The following is a 21,098-nucleotide window of genomic DNA, read 5'->3' as shown; positions in this document are numbered from 1 at the left end:
AGTTTTCTGGTGGCATCTTTAGGATTCTCTATGTATAGTATCATGTCATCTGCAAACAGTAGCAGTTTTACTTCTTCTTTTCCAATTTGTATTCCTTTTATTTCTTTACTTCTCTGATTGCCATGGCTAGGACTTCCAAAGCTATGTTGAATAATAGTGGTGAGAGTGGACATCCTTGTCTTGTTCCTGATCTTGGAGGAGATGCTTTCAGTTTTTCACCATAGAGAATGATGTTTGCTGTGGGTTTCTCATATATGACCTTTATTATGTTGAAGTAGGTTCCCTCTATGCCCACTTTCTGGAGAGTTTTTATCATAATTGGTGTTGAATTTTGTCAAAAGCTTTTTCTGCATCTATTGAGATGATCGTATGGTTTTTATTCTTCAGTTTGTTAATATGGTGTATCACATTCATTGATTTGCGTATATTGAAGAACGCTTGCATCTTTGGGATAAATCCCACTTGATCATGGTATATGATCCTTTTAATGTGTTGTTGGATTCTGTTTGCTAGTATTTTGTTGAGGATTTTTATATCTATATTCATCTGTGATATTGGTCTGTAATTTTCTTTTTTTGTAGTATTATCTTTGTCTGGTTTTGATATCAGGGTGATGGTGGCCTCATAGAATGAGTTTGGGAGTTTTCCTTCCTCTACAATTTTTTGGAAAAGTTTGAGAAAGATGGGTGTTAGCTCTTCTCTAAATGTTTGATAGAATTCACCTGTGAAGCCATCTGGTCCTGGACTTTTGTTTGTTGGAAGATTTTTAGTCACAGTTTCAATTTCATGACTTGTGATTGGTCTGTTCATATCTTCTATTTCTTCCTGGTTCAGTCTTGGAAGGTTATACCTTTCTAAGAATTTGTCCATTTCTTCCAGGTTGTCCATTTTATTGGCATAGAGTTGCTTGTAGTAATCTCTTAGGTTGCTTTGTATTTCTGCGTTGTCTGTTGTAGCTTCTCCTTTTTCATTTCTAATTTTATTGATTTGAGTCCTCTCCCTCTTTTTCTTGATGAGTCTGGCTAATGGTTTATCAATTTTGTTTATCTTCTCAGAGAACCAGCTTTTAGTTTTATTGATCTTTGCTATTGTTTTCTTTGTTTCTATTTCATTTATTTCTGCTCTGATCTTTATGATTTCTTTATTTGCTAACTTTGGGTTTTGTTTGTTTTTCTTTCTCTAGTTCCTTTAGGTGTAACGTTAGATTGTTTATTTGAGATTTTTCTTGTTTCTTGAGGTAGGCCTATATAGCTATAAACTTCCCTCTTAGAACTGCTTTTGCTGCATCCCATAGGTTTTGGATCGTTATGTTTTCATTGTCATTTGTCTCTAGGTATTTTTTTATTTCCTCTTTGATTTCTTCAGTGATCTCTTGGTTACACAGTAATGTATTGTTTAGCTTCCATGTGTTTGTGCTTTTTACGTTTTTTTCCCTGTAATTGTTTTCTAATCTCATAGTATTGTGGTCAGAGAAGATGGTTGATATGATTTCAATTTTCTTAAACTTACTTAGGCTTCATTTGTGACCCAAGATGTGATCTATCCTGGAGAATGTTCCGTGAGCACTTGAGAGGAAAGTGTATCTGTTTTTGGATGGAATGTCCTATAAATATCAATTAAATCTATCTGGTCTGTTGTGTCTTTTAAAGCTTGTGTTTCCTTATTAATTTTCTGTTTGGATGATCTGTTCATTGGTGTAAGTGAGGTGTTAAAGTCCCCACTATTATTGTGTTACTATCAATTTCCTCTTTTAGAACTATTAGCAGTTGCCTTATATATTGAGGTGCTCCTGTGTTGGGTGCATATATATTTATAATTGTTATATCTTCTTCTTGGATTGATCCCTTGATCATTATGTAGTGTCCTTCCTTGTCTCTTGTAACATTCTTTATTTAAAAGTCTATTTTATCTGATATGAGTATTGCTACTCCAGCTTTCTTTTGATTTCCATTTGCATGGAATATCTTTTTCCATCCCCTCACTTTCAGTCTGTATGTGTCCCTAGGTCTGAAGTGGGTCTCTTGTAGACAGCATATATATGGGTTTTGTTTTTGTATCCATTCAACGAGCCTGTGTCTTTTGGTTGGAGCATTTAATCCATTCACGCTTAAGGTAGTTATCAATATGTATGTTCCTATTACCATTTTCTTAATTGTTTTGGGGGTTTTTTTGTAGGTCCTTTTCTTCTCTTGTGTTTCCCACTTAGAGAAGTTCCTTTAGCATTTGTTGTAGAGCTGTTTTGGTGGTGCTGAATTCTCTTAGCTTTTGCTTATCTCCAAAGCTTTTGATTTCTCCATCGAATCTGAATGAGATCCTTGCTGGGTAGAGTAATCTTGGTTGTAGGTTCTTCCCTTTCATCACTTTAAGTATATCATGCCACTCCCTCTGGCTTGTAGGGTTTCTGCTGAGAAATCAGCTGTTAACCTTATGGGAGTTCCCTTGAATGTTATTTGTCATTTTTCCCTTGCTGCTTTCAATAATTTTTCTTTGTCTTTAATTTTTGTCAATTTGATTACTGTGTGTCTCAGCATGTTTCTCCCTGGGCTTATCCTGCCTGGGACTCTCTGCTTTTCCTGGACTTGGGTGCCTATTTCCTTTCCCATGTTAGGGAAGTTTTTGACTATAATCTCTTCAAATATTTTCTCGGGTCCTTCCTGTCTCTCTTCTCCTTCTGGGACCCCTATAATGCAAATGTTGTTGTGTTTAATTTTGTCCCAGAGGTCTCTTAGACTGTCTTCATTTCTTTTCATTCTTTTTTCTTTATTCTGTTCCGCAGCAGTGAATTCCACCATTCTGTCTTCCAGGTCACTTATCCGTTCTTCTGCCTCAGTTATTCTGCTACTGATTCCTTCTAGTGTATTTTTCATTTCAGTTACTGTATTGTTCATCTCTGTTTGTTTGTTCCTTAATTCTTCTATATCTCTGTTAAACATTTCTTGCATCTTCTCGATCTTTGCCTCCATTCTTTTTCTGTGGTCCTGGATCATCTTCACTATCATTATTCTGAATTCTTTTTCTGGAAGATTGCCTATCTCCATTTCATTTAGCTGTTTTTTGGGTGTTTTATCTTGTTCCTTCATCTGGTACATAGCCCTCTGCCTTTTCATCTTGTCTATCTTTCTGTGAATGTGGTTTTTGTTCCACAGGCTGCAGGACTGAAGTTCTTCTTGCTTCTGCTCTCACCATGAACATTTTGATCTGTATTTTTCTAGTGTTTTTTTCCATGACCCACCCTATCTATCTGTGTATCTGTGTATCTATCCATCTATCTACATATTTATCAATCTACCTAGAATTTTTAAACACAAACTTTCCTTAGCATTATAAAACAACATAAATATTTCTCTAACCTTTAAGCACTCTTTCATATTTTTTATGTGTATAGTCAAGAAGTATTCCATTGTAAGAATGAAAAATAGTTTATTTACCAAATCTCATAATATTGGAACCTTGGGTTATTTCCAACTTTTACTACTATAAAAAACATGAGCATTCTTAGAAACTGTTGTGTACCTCCGTGTTCTTTTTCCATAGGATAAATTCTTTTTTTTTAATTAATTAATTTATTTATTTATTTTGGCTGCGTTGGGTCTTTGTTGCTGTGCGCAGGCTTTTCTCTAGTTGCAGCAAGCAGGGGCTACTCTTCGTTGGGGTGCGCAGGCTTCTCATTGCGGTGGCTTCTCTTGTTGTGGAGCACGGGCTCTAGGTGTGCGCATCAGTAGTTGTGGCTCACGGGCTCTAGAGGGCAGGCTCAGTAGTTGTGGCACACGGACTTAGTTGCTCCACGGCATGTGGGATCTTCCCGGAATAGGGCTCAAACGCATGTCTCCTGCATTGGCAGGCAGATTCTTAACCACTGCACCACCAGGGAAGTCCAGGATAAATTCTGAGTAATGGAAATGGGGAATCAGAACTGTGCTTTAAAGTGTTGCTAGGAATTGCTGAGCTGCCTTTCAGATACTTTGATTGTTATAATCAGTGTGTGCCACACACTTCCTGTTTTGTCCTTCACTCTGCTCCTGGCTCCTTCCAGCTGAGGTTTTCTTGCAGAAGCCAGGCCCCATGGTCTCCAGGGGAACAGCCCAGCACAGGGCTGTGGATGGGGGTAGCTCTTGAAGACCCCTCCCTGTGAGCATAAACTCCCTTTCTCGCCACCCTCCTCCCAGGTGTTATCTCCCCTGGCCAAGAATCTCTTCCACCGGGCCATCTCTGAGAGTGGTGTGGCCCTCACTTCTATCCTGGTCAAGAAGGACATGAAGGCTGCTGCTAAGGTAGGTCTCACACTGGACTGTCCCCACACCCTTTGCTCTGCTCTCCTGGAGTTGTCAGGGGTCTTTCTTGCTGTGGGAGCCAGTTGACATCCTCAAAGAATCACAGAAGTGAGGGTGGCTGATCAGGGAGGGCAAGGACACACCTCATCCCACCTCCACCTTCTACTGCTGAGCAAACTGGGGCAGAGAGCAGAAGCACTTGCCAGGGTCAGCGAGTGATCAGAGCAGAGCCGGACTCAGGCTCATGACTCTGGACTGCCAGCCCCATGCATGGTCCACTGACCATATTTCCTAAGGGAGGGGTGCTAGGCTGGATGTGTCTGGTGGACTGTCATTGTGTCTTGCCTATCTCAGGATCTGAGGTCTGGTGAACTCATTTGTACCATGTGGGCCTGGAGTGGTTCCTCCCTGGGGGCTTGTGACTGGGGTGGGTTCCTGAGAATTCATTCATTGCTTCATTCATTCATTCAACAGATAGTTTTGGTACAGCCTGACATCTAGCTTCTATTCTCATGGAAGAGATTAATGATTACATAATTGCACAATTTATAAAATATCAATTGTGACAATAGCAATAGAGGAGAGATACCTGATGTCATAACAGAATCCAAAAGGAGCACTTAGTCCAGTGGACAGGGGGAGGTTTTCAGGAAAGGCTTCATGAAAAGAAGCGATCAACGAGTTGAGATGAGAAGGATGAGCAGTAAATTACTTGGTAAGAAAAGAATATCCAGGAAGAGGGAACAGCCTGTGCAAATGTTCTGTGGCAGGAGCAGGTATCTCAACTGAGAGAGAGCGAGAAAAGCTGCTGTGGCCAGAGCAGAAAGAGCAGACGGAACCTGGAGTGAAGTGAGGATGGAGCCATCGGCAGGGCCATGCTGCAGAGGACCTGGTGAGGACTTTGTCTTTATTTGGAGAGTGTTAAGAAGCCAAGGAAGGGTGAGCAACAGGGAGGTTCTGCTGAGGAGTGTGCGCTGGAGTCACTGATGTGGAGCGATTTCGTCGGGCTGTGAGAGCTGGTTAGGTGGACGGGTGGGGGCAGCAGCCAGACTTAAAGGGACTGACTGGTAAGCAGGAGGGGAGGAGATAAGACACCAAGAATTTAAAAAAATTGTTGAGACTGTTTTTCAGAATTCTTTGGCTATTAACAGCAGAAGCCCATTGATCAGGCTTAAGTCAAGAAGGGGGAGTTTATTTAAAGGAAACAAAGGTGGCAGAAATGGTGCTGGATTTTGCTGTCACACAGGACCAGAAATTGGCAGAATGAAGAATCCAAGACTCATATTCTTGTTCTCTCTCTCTCTCTCTCTCTCTCTCTCTCTCTCTCTCTCTCTCTCTCTCTCTCTCTGCTCTACTTCTTCATGTGCCTTTTTATTTAATTTTTCACCAAATACATACTGATCATTGATTGTATGTCAGACACTGGACCAGGCTCTGGGCAGCCCATGTGCGCTCTCCATGGTCCCGCCATCATGGAGCCTGACTTTCCTCCTTCTGCATCTTCCCCTCTGGCTGCACTTTGCAAGTGTCTAGCCTGAGGCCAAAAGGCTATTAATTGGATGAGCTGAGATTTGAAATTAGTGGGATTCTGGATTCCATGCTCTCAAGCCCCACTCCATGCTGCCTCTCTTTAGATGTTCAGCTTTGATCATTATGTCCACTTGAACAGAGATAAGGCAGCAGAGGCTGAGGAGTATAATTGGCACGTCTGGGATCCAGGACATACTGGTCTAGAGTATCTTCTGCTACCATGTGTTGACTTTAGAAATTGAGGTTGGAACAGAACACCTCTTTATTGATGGAGGGAAGAGACAGGGCTCTTGAATTCTTCTGTCACCTGTGATCTCTACAGAAAATTGCTGTCTTTGCTGGGTGTAAAACCACCACCTCGGCTGTCCTTGTTCACTGCCTGCGCCAGAAGACAGAGGACGAGCTCTTGGAGATAACGCTGAAGATGGTGAGTACATCCACTCTCAGGGCCACACAAGCTCCCCGTCCTGTAAACATGGCCCCAGGCTTCATCATTTCAGCTGTCCCCTTGCCCTGGAAAAACTACCTGGGACAGTTTCTCACCTCTCAAGAGCAGTGTCAGAGCTCTGGATCTGAATGGGGAATTTCCTTCTTTCTTTTTTATTATGGAATATCTCAGATGTTAGCAAAGACAAAAAATAACGTAATGGGGCTTCCCTGGTGGCACAGTGGTTAAGAATCTGCCTGCCAATGCAGGGGACATGGGTTCAATCCCTGGTCCAGGAAGATCCCACATGCCATGGAGCAACTAAGCCCATGCACCACAACTACTGAGCCTGCGCTCTAGAGCTCGTGAGCCATAACTACTGAGCCCGCGTGCCACAACTACTGAAGCCCGCACGCCTAGAGCCTGTGCTCCGCAGCAAGAGAAGCCACCGCAATAAGAAGCCCATGCACTGCAAGGAAGAGTAGCCCCTGCTCACAGCAACTAGAGAAAGCCCGTGCTCAATGACGAAGACACAACGCAGCCAAAAATAAATAAATTTATTTTAAAAATAGTAATAATAACGTAATGAACAACTGTGTAATAACTCCTCATATCTATCAAAACTTACTTTTTCCAATATTGTTTTCTGATAGCTTTTTTATATATAACTATTTTCTTTATTGTAAATATATGTGTCACATACAGTTTACCATTTTAATCATTTTAAGTGTACAATTCAATGGCATTAATTTCATTCATAGTACTGTGCAACCATCACCACTATTTCCAAAAATTTTCATCATCCCAAACAAAAAATCCCTACCTCTTTAAACATAACTCTACCTTCTCCCCTTCCCCCCAGTCTCTGGAAGCCTCTAATGTACTTTCTGTGTATGAATTTGCCCATCCTAGATTCATTCATGTAAGTGGAATCTGATAGATTTTTTTTTTTTTTTTTTTGCGGTACGCGGGCCTCCCACTGCCGCGGCCCCCCCCCCATCGCGGAGCACAGGCTCCGGACGCGCAGGCCCAGCGGCCATGGCTCACGGGCCCAGCCGCCCCGCGGCATGTGGGATCCTCCCGGACCAGGGCACGAACCCGCGTTCCCTGCATCGGCAGGCGGACTCTCAACCACTGCGCCACCAGGGAAGCCCTGATAGATTTTTAAGAAATTAAACATTACACATTCTCAGAGGTGATTACCATCCTGAATTTTGGGGAATGGGGTTATTTAGAACAAAACTTTTCAGAAAGGTTGTCACAATTGTCTTGGTTAATTTAGAAACCACCTCAATTATCATCCAGTGGTGGCCCAATTTTCTAGATTTTCTGCACGTCTGCCTCAGTAGTGATTCTCACATAATCGTCTATCTACCCATTCATCCATCCAACCATCCATCCATCTATTCATCCATCCATTAATTCATCATCTTATTATACATCTGTCCATCCACCAATGAATCCAATTCATCAGTATCTTTTCATCAATCTAATATCAATTTATCTATAACATTCATTCATCTGTTATCAATCATTCACATATCTGTATTTCATCATCCATCTCTCTAAAATCAGTGATCCATCCATCACCTAATCTGCTAGCTATCATCCATCTATCCACTTATCCCCCCAATTCAATACTCCAAGTATTGACTAATTCCATCCACCCAACCATCTCTCTTTGCTAAGTGTATGGGGGGAGGTAACAGCGTGGGTGATGCAGACATAACTGGATATAGTCCCTGCTCATAAGGAACTATTCAAGGAGAAACACGCCCATATACTTAGTGGATTAAGTGTGGTGGGAATACAGAGAGGGGACGCATTCATTATAGTAAGCAGGGATGCTTCACAGAGAAGGTGACATTTCAGGATTGGTGGATGGCTATGGTAGTGGGTCATCACAGGAAACTACAGCACAACAGATACCCAGAGATCAACACTTATAAGATCCCCTTATAAGGGGAGAGTCTGGACCCTGGACCCCTGAGGATGCTCCTGGACCCCCAGCGGCCAGCCTCCAGCACTGGACTCTGCTCAGTTTCCATGGGTTAAGTCCAATGTAGCCTTGGATCCTTGTTTCTCAGGCTCAAATAAGGTGACCAATGTGCTCAAAGATAAAAACACAACTGTTTTCTGATGCCTGGAAAGAGGTAAATTTATCTCAGCAATTCTCCGTGTGGCACAAGAGATCCACTTATAATGGGAGAGTCGGTGACTTTGGGAGAATCCAGAGAACCTAAGAGCCCATGTTATCCTTCTGAGATCTTCTGAAATCATGTGGAAGTGTTTCCATGATTATCCTCTCTCCCCAATAACACACGTGGGTGTGCACGTGCACACACACACACCTGGATTGCGGGGCTACAACCCATAACGGAGGGACCCTTACTGGGACTTCCTGCATACTGGTCAGGGCTGTTAGCTGCAGTGTCACAATAAAATCAGCACAATCTTGGTGAACTTACAACAAAGAGAAGCGTGGAGTGGGGTGAATTTCAGTGAGCTTGTATGAGTCAGGATTTTCTAATGCAGGAGGAGAAAACTCATCTCGAAGTGACTTGAGAAGAGAAAGGTGTATGTTGTAACAGAATCTTCAGGTAACTAACTGAAAAGTCCAGGAGTTGATGGTTTCAGGCATGTCCGGATCCAGATGCACATATGATATCAAGACTCTGTCTCTATCCCTCAGCTTTTTACCTCTCTGTGTTGGCTTCACTCTCAGGTGGATTTGTCCCCTGGGGAGGTTAGACAACAGTATTCTAGACTTATATCCTACCTGCTTAGAAACCCTCTTTCCCAATAATTCCAGCAAAAGTTTTGGGTAAACTCTATTGAACTGACATGGGCACATGTCCATCCCTGAAGTTATCCCTGTCTTCAGGGAGATGGTACACCTCAGGTCACATATAGATGCCTGGAATCATGGAGTGAGACTGGGGAAGAGGGAGTCCCCCAAAGGAAAATTGGGATGTTTTTGTCTGGAGGAACAAGAAGAGGAAATGGGTGCAGGGCAGGGCAGGCACAAGCAGCAGTCCTCTCCAGAGCTCCCCTCCCCCGTCCCATACCTGCACCCTGTGCTCATGCCCAGGGGAGCTGGTGCCCTGCCCACTTCCTTTCAGCCCAGCCAGGGTGGCACCAGGAGGGAGGACTTGATACCTTTGACGCACAGCTCACAGGATCAGCTTTGCTCTCAGGAAGCCTTTTCACCCACAGCCTCTGCCTTTTTCTTCACAGAAATTTTCCCTCTTGATTTACATGGAGACCCCAGAGAGGTAAGGACCTTTGGTTTCTTGATTATAGGTTTTAAGTCTTTAAGCTCCAGTTGCATATGAATGAAAGAATTCTCTCTTGTGAAATCATAGTAACTCCTTGCATTTACCCTGCTGAGGCCAGGAGAGGGACAGAGTATTGCCTGGATAGCACAGGGAGGAAGACCAATCATAGCACACAGAACCTGTTCCCCCAACTCCCAGTCCAGAGCTCTCTGTCATCAACCCTGTGTCCCCTGGACCCACCTACCCCCTCATCTTGTTTACATTCCTAAAAATGCCCTGTTAGGGGAAGGCTGGACTAGAAACTTCCACTGTGAAGAGTGGAGAGAACTGGACAATGGGGGCTCTTCAGGAGCCGTCACGAGGAGCTCAGATCTCCTGGGAGGCTGCAGGGGTGACTGGCTGTGCAAATTGCACTATTTGCAGGGCTCTGAGGAAAGGAGTCATGAATCTCAGTCCTGAGGACACTACCCTCCTCCCAGCCACGCAGAAAACTCAAACAGCAGCCTCCCATCTCCTTCCTCCCCTCCCACCTTCCAATGCTTTGCCAGGTTCCGATGCAACATCTTATGTCCTGCCCTCTCTGCTCTCTCCCTGGGGAGAGTAACACTTACCTTAAAAGGTGTAGAGAGGATTAAATGAGATTCATTCAGTCATTCAACAAAGACTTTTTTTTTGAAGTATAGCTGATTTACAATATTGTGTTGGTTTCTGGTGTACAGCAAAGTGATTCATTTATACATACATATACATATTCTTCTTCATATTCTTTTCCATTATGGATATTGAATATAGCTCTCCCTCTGCTATACAGTAGGACCTTGTTGTTTATCTAGTTTATATATGGTAGCTTGTATCTGCTAATCCCAAACTCCTAATATATCCCTCCCCCACCCCCTTTCCCCTTTGGTAAACATAAGTTTGTTTCCTATGTCTGTATTTCTGTTTTGTAAATAAGTTTATCTGTGTCATATTTTAGATTCCACATATAAGTGATATCATATAGTATTTGTCTTTCTGACTTCACTTAGTATGATAATCTCTGGGTCCATCCATGTTGCTGCAAATGGCATTATTTCATTCTTTTTAATGGCTGAGTAATATTCCATTATATATATATATATACCACATCTTCTTTATCCATTCCTCTGTCAATGGATATTTAGGTTGTTTCCATGCCTCGGCTATTGTAAATAGTGCTGCATGAACATTGAGGTGCATGTATCTTTTCAAATTAGAGTTTTCTCTGGATATATGCCCAGGAGTGGGATTGCTGGATCATATGGCAATGCTATTTCTAGTTTTTTAAGGAAATGTTCTCCATAGTAGCTGCACCAATTTACATCCCCACCGACAGTGTAGGAGGGTTCCCTTTTCTCCATACCCTCTCCAGCGCTTGTTATTTGTAGACTTTTTAATGATGGCCATTCTGACCAGTGTGAAGTGGTACCCTACTGTAGTTTTGATTTGCATTTCTCTAATAATTAGCGATGTTGAGCCTCTTTTCATGTGCCTATTGCCCATCTGTATGTCTTCTTTGGAGAAATGTCTATTTGGGTCTTCTGCCCATTTTTTTTTTTTTTGATTGGGTTTTTTTTGTTGTTGTTACTGAGTTGTATGAGCTGTTTGTATATTTTGGAAATTAAGCCCTTGTTGGTCACATCGTTTGCAAATATTTTCTCCTAGTCCATAGGTTGTCTTCTTGTTTTGTTTATGGTTTCCTTTGCAGTACAAAAGCTTATAAGTTTGATTAGGTCCCATTTGTTCATGTTTGCTTTTATTTCTATTGCCTTGGGAGACTGACCTAAGAAAATTTTGTTTCACCTTACATCAGAGAATGTTTTACCTATGTTCTTTTCTAGGAGTTTTATCGTGTCATGTCTTATATTTAGGTCTTTAAGCCATTTTGAGTTTATTTTTGTGTATGGGGTGAGAGTGTATTCCAACTTCACTGATTTACGTGCGGCTCTCCAGCTTTCCCAGCACCACTTGCTGAAGAGACTGTCTTTTCTCCATTGTATTTTCTTGCCTCCTTTGTCAAAGAGGATCAACTGTAGGTGTATGGGTTTATTTCTGGGCTCTCTATTTTGTTCCATTGATCCATATGTCTGTTTTTGTGCCAATACCTCACTGTTTTGATTAGAGTAGCTTTGTAGTATTGTCTGAAGTCTGGGATGGTTATACTCCAGCTTTTCCAACAAAGATTTGTTCTTTTTCCAACAAAGATTTAATTAGCACTTTACTATGTGCCAGGACCTGATTTATAAGCTGGGGATATAGCAGTGGAGGCCATGCAGACACAATCCCCTGCCCCCTTAGAGTGAGGGTGGCAGACAATAGACAAGCAAACAAATTATGTAGTATGTTTGATAATGGTGTGTTTGGTGAAGGGAAATGGGGATAATTTGCCAGTGGTTTGAATTTGCAGAGCAGGGTCAGGGAATAGCTGGATGCAGAGGTGACATTTGAGCCAAGTTCTGGAGGAGGGGAGGAAGCCAGTTGTCAGGAAATTGGAGGAAGAGTGTTCCAGGCAGAGGGAACAGCAAAGGACATGAGACAAGAGGCCAGTGTGGCTGGTGTGAGGGGAGAGAACAGGCTTGAGGCTAAAAAAAGAGTGGAAGGTGGGGGTGGTCCTTTAAAGGACTTGGATTTTGATTCCAAGTGAGATAGGAAGTCTTGGGAGGGTTTTGAATAGAGGAGTGACAGGATCTTAGATTTTGCGAAGGGCACTTTGCTGTGTTGAGGATGATGTAGGGAAGGGGCAGGGCAGGCACAGGGAGACCAGCTGGGGAGCCTCTGTGCTGGAATAATCCAGGCCCGGGATCATGGCAGCTTGGACTAAGGCTATAGCAGAGTGGGTGGAGAGAAGAGGTTTGGGCCTGGAGATAGATAGATAGATAGATATAGATATAGATATAGATATATAGAGATATATTTTATGGAAGTATAGTTGATTTACAATATTGTGTTAGTTTCAGGTGTACAGCAAAGTGATTCAGTGATATATATAAATATTCTTTTTCAGATTATTTTCCATTATAGGTAATTACAAGATATTGAATATAGTTCTCTGTGCTATACAGTAAATCCTTGTTTTATATCTATTTTATATGCAGTAATGTGTATCTGTTAATCCCAAACTCCTAATTTTCCCCCACCCTTTCCCCTTTGGTAACCATAAGTTTGTTTTCTATGTCTGTGAGTCTGTTTCTGTTTCGTAAATAAGTTCATTTGTATCATTTTTTAGATTCCACATATAAGCAATATCATATGGTATTTGTCTTTCTCTATGTGACTTACTTCATTTAGTATGAGAACTTCCAGGTCCATGGATGTTGTTGAGGTAATAGCTGACGGGATGTGCTGATGCACAGCGTGTGGGGCGTGAGGAGAAGAGGAGTGAAGCAGGCCCGAGTTTTTTGTTTGTTGGTTTGGTTTGGTTTTGGTTTCAGCCGTGCTGCGCGTCTTGTGGGATCTTAGTTCCCCAGCCAGGGATCGAACCCTCGCCGTCGGCAGTGAAAGCGTGGAGTCCCAACCACTGGATCGCCAGGGAATTCCCTCCTCTGGGTTTTTTGACCTGAGCAAGGTGATACATGAGGCCCACACAGAGCAGCCACTAGCACCCCCTCTGGACAGCAGTGTTTACTGTCCCTCTTACTGTTGCTGGTATCAGTCAGTCCCCACTGGACACTGCCCTGGACGCCACCTTGATCAACTTGGACCCTTGTTGTCTCTCTACCGCCCCTCCCCATCCCATGTCCCACGGTCCTGACAGATTTCCCCTTGTAAACACATGCCGCCTCTGTCTTAAAAGACAGACCTTCCTTACAAGACAAATCCCCTCACTCATGGAGTTATTCATTCAAAATACATCTGAGTCCCTACTGTGTGCAGGCATGTGCAGAACACGTGCTCCAACATGTGACCATGTCTCTAGTGCACACCCCCAACATTCCTCCAAGCCCAGGACCCTTGGGGTTTGAGGTTCCTGGGATGAGCACTAAAGTGACACCTTTGTCACTTTGCTTATGCTGTTCCCACTCTTTAGAAAACTGTTCATTCCCCAAAGCCCACTGCCAACGGTAGGCACCTCCTCTGTGTGGCCTTCCTGGGTCCTCCTTCCAGAATGAGTTGCTACTCTTGCTGGCCTCCTGCAGCAGCCCTTCCTGAACTGTGCAGCCTTTGGAAGTGAGCAGTAGTGGCACCCCAGTCCCTTCTCCCCTATCGTCAGCCATAGTGGATTAGGATTCAGGGCCTTGTCCTGCTGCATCAGAATCATGTGACAGAACCTCTCTTGCTGGCAACTAGAGCTGGCCTGTCATTCACTGGCCCTTGCAGAGCAGAAGCAGGTTCCGGGAGCCATAGGGTCTCAGAGCCTAGGAAGTGTCCACTTCTACCTGCCATCCAGGTAGGGGAATATGCACATGGGGCTGGTGTGCAGTGCAGGATCTGTAACAGCACTGCTAATGAATCATATCTAATGTTATTCAGCCCTTTCCAGGTTCCAGGTACTGTGCTCAGCATTTTGCATGTGTTCAGTAATTTAATCCCCACGACAACCCATCTTATAGATGAGGAAACGGAGGCACGCACAGGTGAAACTACTTTCCCAAGTTACCAGCTAGTAAATGACAAAGCCAGATTTCAAATCCAGTCTGGCTCCAAAAACCCTGCTCTTAATGACCACTGTGACCAAATATGAACTATAACTATACCGGAAACCAGCTTCCCAGGTGGTGACATGTGAGTCAGTTGCTACTAAGCTGTGGCCATGTCAATACAGTAGTCCCTCATTATCCTCGAGGAATAAGTTCCAAGACCTCCAATGGATGCCCAAAACCTCAGAGAGTACCAAACCCTATATATCCTATGTTTCAGTTCCTACACATACATACCTATGATAAAGTTTAATTCATAAATTAGGTACCCTAAAAGAATATCCAAATGCTAGCATCACTACTCTTGGGCTTTGGAGCCATTATCAAGTAAATAAGGGTCACCTGAACACAAGCCCTGCAATACCATGAGAGTTGATCTGGTAACCAAGAGGGCTACTAAGTGACTAGAGGGCAGGAGACCCTGGCAACCATAATGGACACAACACTGCCCTCTTCCCCAGAGCTTTCCTTTCCTGCCCACCGTGCTTGACGGAGTGCTGCTGCCAAAGACGCCCGAAGAGAATCTGGCTGAAAAGAATTTCCACCCCGTTCCCTACGTCGTGGGAATCAACAAGCAGGAGTGTGGCTGGATTCTGCCGACGGTGAGAAAGTGCAGGCCTCTTAGACTCGCCTCCCCTGCCCGTCACATCACCCCTCCCATCTCTGGTCACAGGATCCCTCCTTCTACGCACCCCCCTCTGGGACCTTCATACACCTTGACGTTTCCGTGGAAACCTTCTCCACGATGGCCCAGCTGTCACTTGGGTGGTGCGGCCCTGGGGACCCACATCCCCACACACTCTCTGCTTGTCCTCCCATCCAAGAATCCTGAAATGTCAGTGCCAGGAGGGCTGGGAGAGATAATCATTGGGCAGATGAGAAACCCAAGGCCTGGAAAGGGGAAGGGGCTTGGGAGTTAAGGAGAGTGAGGCCTGGGACCTGCAGCCTCTCCCCTGGGCTTGGTGCTTTCATAGTTTCTCCATAAATTCCACCCACCCACACCTCACACTCTCATTCATCTAACTGGAAAGATTCAAAGGAGCCTGCTTCCTCCTGAGTTAAAATTGACTTCTAAAAGTTAGGAAGTACTTTCCCTTCTGCCAAAGATAAACAAAGCCGGACACCAGTTGAAGTGGTAACAGATTTGATTCAGATACACCCTTGCTGTAGGGAAAAGATCAGTTGTGAACTGAACCCGAGGCCGGGGGCTCAGGGAGGATTATCCGTGTAACTGGGCCACCTAGATTTGTTAGCTGGCATTTATCTGGAGAAGAAACAAACTTCTTCTCTCTTTATGACAGGAGGCCGTGGTGTAAGTAGAAGCAAGGCTCCCACTGAAGTTAGGCCTTTATCTTTCCACAGGGACTGGGGGAGAGAGCAAGAATTACCCCCTGAATGTTTGCTTTTCATAAAAGTTGGCTCTCAGGTCCTTGAGAAAACAGGTTGGAGCAGTGGTTTTACATCCCAAAGGGCAGAAAAAGGATTTATAATTACAAGGTTTCTAAAGTGACTGCACTAAGAAAGGGTTCAGGGACATACCTGCCTATCACCAGGTTTTGGCTAGAGCAAACGGTAAATTTTCCTGGCAGCACAGAGCTTTTTAAGGGGGCCTGGGGTCATCCTGGGGACATGGCCTTAAGCCGCTTGTGGCCGTGCTAGAGTTTGGTGAAGTCACTTAGTGCAGAGTTTTGATGCAGTTGTTATGTGCAGAGTTCTGCAGGTCTTCAGAATGATTTCAGAGGTTATACCAAAGGACCAAAACCATAATGGCAGCATTTGGGGCTTTCTCTGCTATCTAACACAGGCGGGGTATTTGTGAGGTCTGTGTCATCTGCCCCAGAGCCCTCTACTTCAACACCTGGCTGGCTGAAACCTTCCCTCTCTGTCTTGATGACCACTGTGGAGACTCTAGCCTAAATATACATATATATATATATGTACGCATATACATACACACACACACATATATATATACATACACACACACACATATATATATACACATACATACACATACACACAAAGACTGGGACAGCTTCCCTTAACAATTACTTTATCTTCTTTGCATTCCTTGATTTCTAGATATAAAATTCCTTTTGATTCATTGATTTTGCCCAACTCTTCAAAGACTCATGCCCTACAGAGTAAAGTAAGTCAGAAAGAGAATAACAAATACCGTATGCTAACACATATATATGGAATCTAAAAAACAAACAGAAAAATGGTCATGAAGAACCTAGGCGCAAGATGGGAATAAAGACGCAGACGTAGAGAATGGACTTGAGGATATGGGGAGGGGGAAGGGTAAGCTGTGACAAAGTGAGAGAGTGGCATGAACATATATACACTACCAAACGTAAAATAGATAGCTAGTGGGAAGCAGCTGCATAGCACAGGGAGATCAGCTCAGTGCTTTGTGACCACCTAGAGGGGTGGGATAGGGAGGGTGGGAGGGAGGGAGACGCAAGAGGGAAGAGATATGGGAACATACATATATGTATAACTGATTTACTTTGTTATAAAGCAGAAACTAACACACCATTGTAAAGCAATTATACTCCAATAAAGATGTTAAATAAATAAACAATAAAAGACTCAAAAAGAAAAAAAAAATGGACCCATGCCCATCAAGATATGACAGTGACCTTCAGCCTGCATTGGTTTGGTTTGTTGGTAACTTTGGTTTTTCTTGCCATTACCGGATGATTCACAATTGCTTAACCTTTGTTTTAACAGTTCATGGGCTACTCATTCTCTGAAGGCAAGCTGGACCAGAAGACAGCCACGTCCCTCGTGTGGAAGTCCTACCCCATCCTTGTAAGAGTCTAGGAATCACAGGAACTGGCTGAGCCCTAAAGAGGGGAAGAGGCTTGTCCCCAACTGCAGAGCAACTAATGGCAGGATGAAGACTGGGGCTGGGGGGGTTCTGCTCCCATTTTTATGCCTTTCCACCTCACCACCAGGAGTGGGCGGAAGTGGTTGCACAGAACTTGAGAGGTTCGCCATTAATGCAAGCCTTCCTCCCTGGCTGGAGAAGCCATGCTGTTCACTAGGGCTGGGTGGTCACTTTCACTCTTGATCTATTTCAGAGCATCCCTGAGGAACTGACTCCAGTGGCTACTGACAAGTATTTAGGAGGGACGGACGACCCTGCCAGAAGGAAGAACCTGTTCCTGGACTTGACTGCAGATGGGATGTTCGGTGTCCCATCTGTGAATGTGGCCCGTCGCCACAGAGGTGAGTCCCAGACACTGGACGGGAGAGGGACACTGACCGCACCAGCTTCACACTGTATTCTCTCCTAATGCTCATCATAGAAAGATATGTGGAGGGACTTCCCTGGTGGCACAGTGGTTAAGAATCCGCCTGCCAATGCAGGGGGCACGGGTTCGAGCCCTGGTCCAGGAAGATCCCACATGCCGTGGAGCAACTAAGTCCGTGTGCCACAACTACTGAGCCTGCACTCGAGAGCCCATGAGCCACAACTACTGAGCCCACGTGCCATGACTACTGAGGCCTGCGTGCCTAAGGCCCGTGCTCCGCAACAGGAGAGGCCACTGCAATGAGAGGCCTGCACACCACAACGCCCCTGCTCGCCGCAGCTAGAGAGAGCCCACGCGCAGCAGCAAAGACCCAACGCAGCCAAAAAATAATAAATAAATAAATAAATTTATTTTTAAAAAAAAGATATGTGGAAACTCCAAGGTCCATTCTATATGGCCTGGGGACAGTCGGGGGGCACTGTCCTATTTTGGTTTCCACCAGGAGCGACTCCAAGGAAAGTATCCAAATACAAATATTTTATTTGGGGGGTGATCCCGGGAAACACCAGTAGAGGAGTGGAGAAGTGACATGAATGGAGAGGAAGCCAGTCCACCCTGCACTGTCAAGAAAGCATCCACTGTGGACAACTGGAGCTGGGGAGTTCTGAGAAAGACATATCTTAGGGTTATCCCAAGAGAGTGGCAAGAGAGCTGGGGAATTTATCCTCCAACTTTGTCAAGACATTGGTTGAAGGCTGTTCCCAAGGGCAGTTAATTCCCTGGTGCTTTGACCTGCTACACACATGGGCAGAGTGGTCTCTGGCTGCCAAAGACCTCAGGCAAAGAGCTGTGGATGCAGGAGGTGGAACTCAGGCTGACGTGCCCGGAAGCAGGGGATATGGGGAGGCACCGACAGCCTCTGCCACAGGGCTCCTCACTTGAATTGCGGTGGTCTGTGGGGCTAGAGGGGAAATCTTGGAAGATAGGTCTTGGAAGGTTTCCAAGATCAGAGCTAGTTGCAAACTAGTTTGTTAACCAGTGGAGCTGGGGGTAGAGTGAGGCCAAGAGTAAGACCAGAAGTGTTGTCTGGGACCAAGAAAGCTGAAAGGAGTGAGAAGGGGGAGGTGTAGGGCAGGTGGTCTGGAGAATGTTGATGTCTGCAGCTGGCTTTGTTCCATCCCAGTGTGTGCTGGGTCTATCACAGGACCTTTCGACATATCCCAAGACTGTGTAGGGGGGATGTGAGGTAAAGGATGGATGAGCTCTCCCGAACAGGAGGTGTCCCTTTGGGGCGCCTTGTTGAGGTCCTCACCGGACCCTTCCTTTTCTAGGAGCTATCCTTCACCTAGTCTGCAAGGCAGGAAATGGTTCTCTGATCCAGACCACTCTCTCTAACTGTGCTAGAAGGGTTTTAGAATTGGGGACTTTAAAAGCATAATAAAAATTAGCTACAGCTCACCTACTATGTCCCCAAAATTCAGGACAGTCATGTACAGGTGCTGGTTACCACTCCCTCCTCCATAGGGTCCTGATGAAACTCTTCAGCCAGGGGCTGCCTGGGGTCAAATCTGTTCTTTCACAAACTTGGCTTTGTCTCTCGATACATGTGGTTTCCTCTTCCTCACTGTCTGTTGACCCAGCCGTCCTGGACTTGTGTTTTATCTGAATCTCATGACTGCATTCAGGATCTTTTTTGCCTGGACTTCCCGGATTTTATCAACATTGTTCTTTCCTTTTTAAATTTTTGTACTTGTCTTACTCTTTTTTTTTATAGGAGAGAACTTTTCTGAATATAAAATTAACATCTTACAGTTGTAAAATATTTTGAAAATATGGAAACACATAAAGAAGAAACTAGATATCACTCATAATTCCTCCACCTAGAAGAATGTGCTATAAATTTTTGACATATTTTCTTCTGTTAATCTTTCCATATCTTACATATAATTTAAATATTAATTTTATCTTATGTTTTTGTTCACAGAATCCTATACTGTAAGCATTTCCTCAATGTCAACAAAAACTCATAAAAAACATCCATTATTTCATGAAATAATGCATTAAAATTTACTTCAGTCTTCCTGTCCTGTTGGATATTTAGGCAGGGTGCCCATACTTTGGTGCTGCACAAATATTATGCTCAGCCTCATGTGCATAAATCTTTAACCAAATCTCTGATGATTTTCTTAGAATTGGTTATTAGAGGTTTAATTACTAGCCTGGGCCTGTAGGAGCATTTTAAATTTCTTGATACATATTGTGAAATTGCTTTCCAGTGTATAAGAGTGTGGATTTCTTTTTTTTTATTAATTAATTTTTTTATCTTTATTGGAGTATAATTGTTTTACAATGGTGTGTTAGTTTCTGCTGTATAACAAAGTGAATCAGCTATATGTATACATATATCCCCATATCCCCTCCCTATTGAACCTCCCTCCCACCCTCCCTATCCCACCCCTCTAGGTGGTCACAAAGCATGGAGCTGATTTCCCTGTGCTATGCAGCAGCTTCCCACTAGCTGTCTATTTTACATTTGGTGGTGTATATATGTCAGTGCTACTCTCTCACTTCATCCCAGCATCCCCTCCCCCACCCCGTGTCCTCAAGTCCATTCTCTACGTCTGTGTCTTTATTCCTGCCCTGCCACTAGGTTCATCAGTACTGTTTTTTCTTAGATTCCATATATGTGCATTAGCATACAGTATTTGTTTTTCTCTTTCTGACTTACTTCACTCTGTATGACAGACTCTAGGTCCATCCACCTCACTACAAATAACTCAATTTCAGGTTTTTTTATGGCTGAGTAATATTCCATTGTATATGTGTGCCACATCTTCTTTATCCATTCATCCATCGATGGACATTTAGGTTGCTTCCATGTCCTGGCTATTGTAAATAGTGCTGCAATGAACATTCTGGTACATGACTCTTTTTGAATTATGGTTTCTCAGGGTATGTGCCCAGTAGTGGAATAGCTGGGTGATATGGTAGTTCTATTTTTAGTCTTTTTTTTTTAATACAGCAGGTTCTTATTAGTCATCAATTTTATGCACATCAGTGTATACATGTCAATCCCAATCACCCAATTCATCACACCCTCACCCCCACCCCCTACCCCAGCTTTCCTCCCTTTGTGTCCATACGTTTGTTCTCTACATCTGTGTCTCAATTTCTGCCCTGCAAACTGGTTCATCTGTACCATTTTTCTAGGTTCCACATATATGCGTTAATATACAATATTTGTTTTTCTCTTTCTGACTTACTTCACTCTGTATGACAGTCTCTAGATCCATCCACGTCTCAACAAATGACCCAATTTCATTCCTTTTTATGGCTGAGTAATATTCCATTTTATATATGTACCACATCTTCTTTATCCATTCGTCTGTCGATTGGCATTTAGGTTGCTTCCATGACCTGGCTATTGTAAATAGTGCTGCAGTCAACATTGGGGTGCATGTGTCTTTTTGAATTGTGGTTTTCTCTGGGTATATGCCCAGTAGTGGGATTGCTGGGTCATATGGTAGTTCTGTTTTTAGTTTTTTAAGGAACCTCCATACTGTTCTCCATAGTGGCTGTATCAGTTTACATTCCCACCACAGTGCAGGGGGTTCCCTTTACTAAGAGTGTGGATTTCTTAATTCTCTCAGTTGAGATACTCAGATTAAAAAATA

The 21,098-nt window shown here is 43.7% G+C and overlaps 1 protein-coding gene across 1 annotated transcript in view; it reads left to right on the top strand.

Annotated features, from left to right (window-relative positions):
* The window catches only part of LOC309977038 (liver carboxylesterase-like), a gene marked incomplete at its 5' end in the record, with an annotated part of 36,427 nt that overhangs the window by 11,454 nt on the left and 3,875 nt on the right, over window positions 1–21,098 (top strand). Inside the window, 6 exons of the mRNA XM_082862955.1 lie at window positions 4,167–4,271; window positions 6,124–6,232; window positions 9,466–9,503; window positions 14,623–14,763; window positions 16,898–16,978; window positions 17,251–17,398. Of these exons, the coding sequence (XP_082719081.1) occupies window positions 4,167–4,271; window positions 6,124–6,232; window positions 9,466–9,503; window positions 14,623–14,763; window positions 16,898–16,978; window positions 17,251–17,398 (622 nt within the window). The remainder of the gene's footprint in view (window positions 1–4,166; window positions 4,272–6,123; window positions 6,233–9,465; window positions 9,504–14,622; window positions 14,764–16,897; window positions 16,979–17,250; window positions 17,399–21,098) is intronic.

Source organism: Leucopleurus acutus (genome assembly GCF_964270905.1).
Source record: "Leucopleurus acutus genome assembly, chromosome: 20".
NCBI lineage: Eukaryota > Metazoa > Chordata > Mammalia > Artiodactyla > Delphinidae > Leucopleurus > Leucopleurus acutus.
This window is presented reverse-complemented; position numbering and strand designations above follow the sequence as displayed.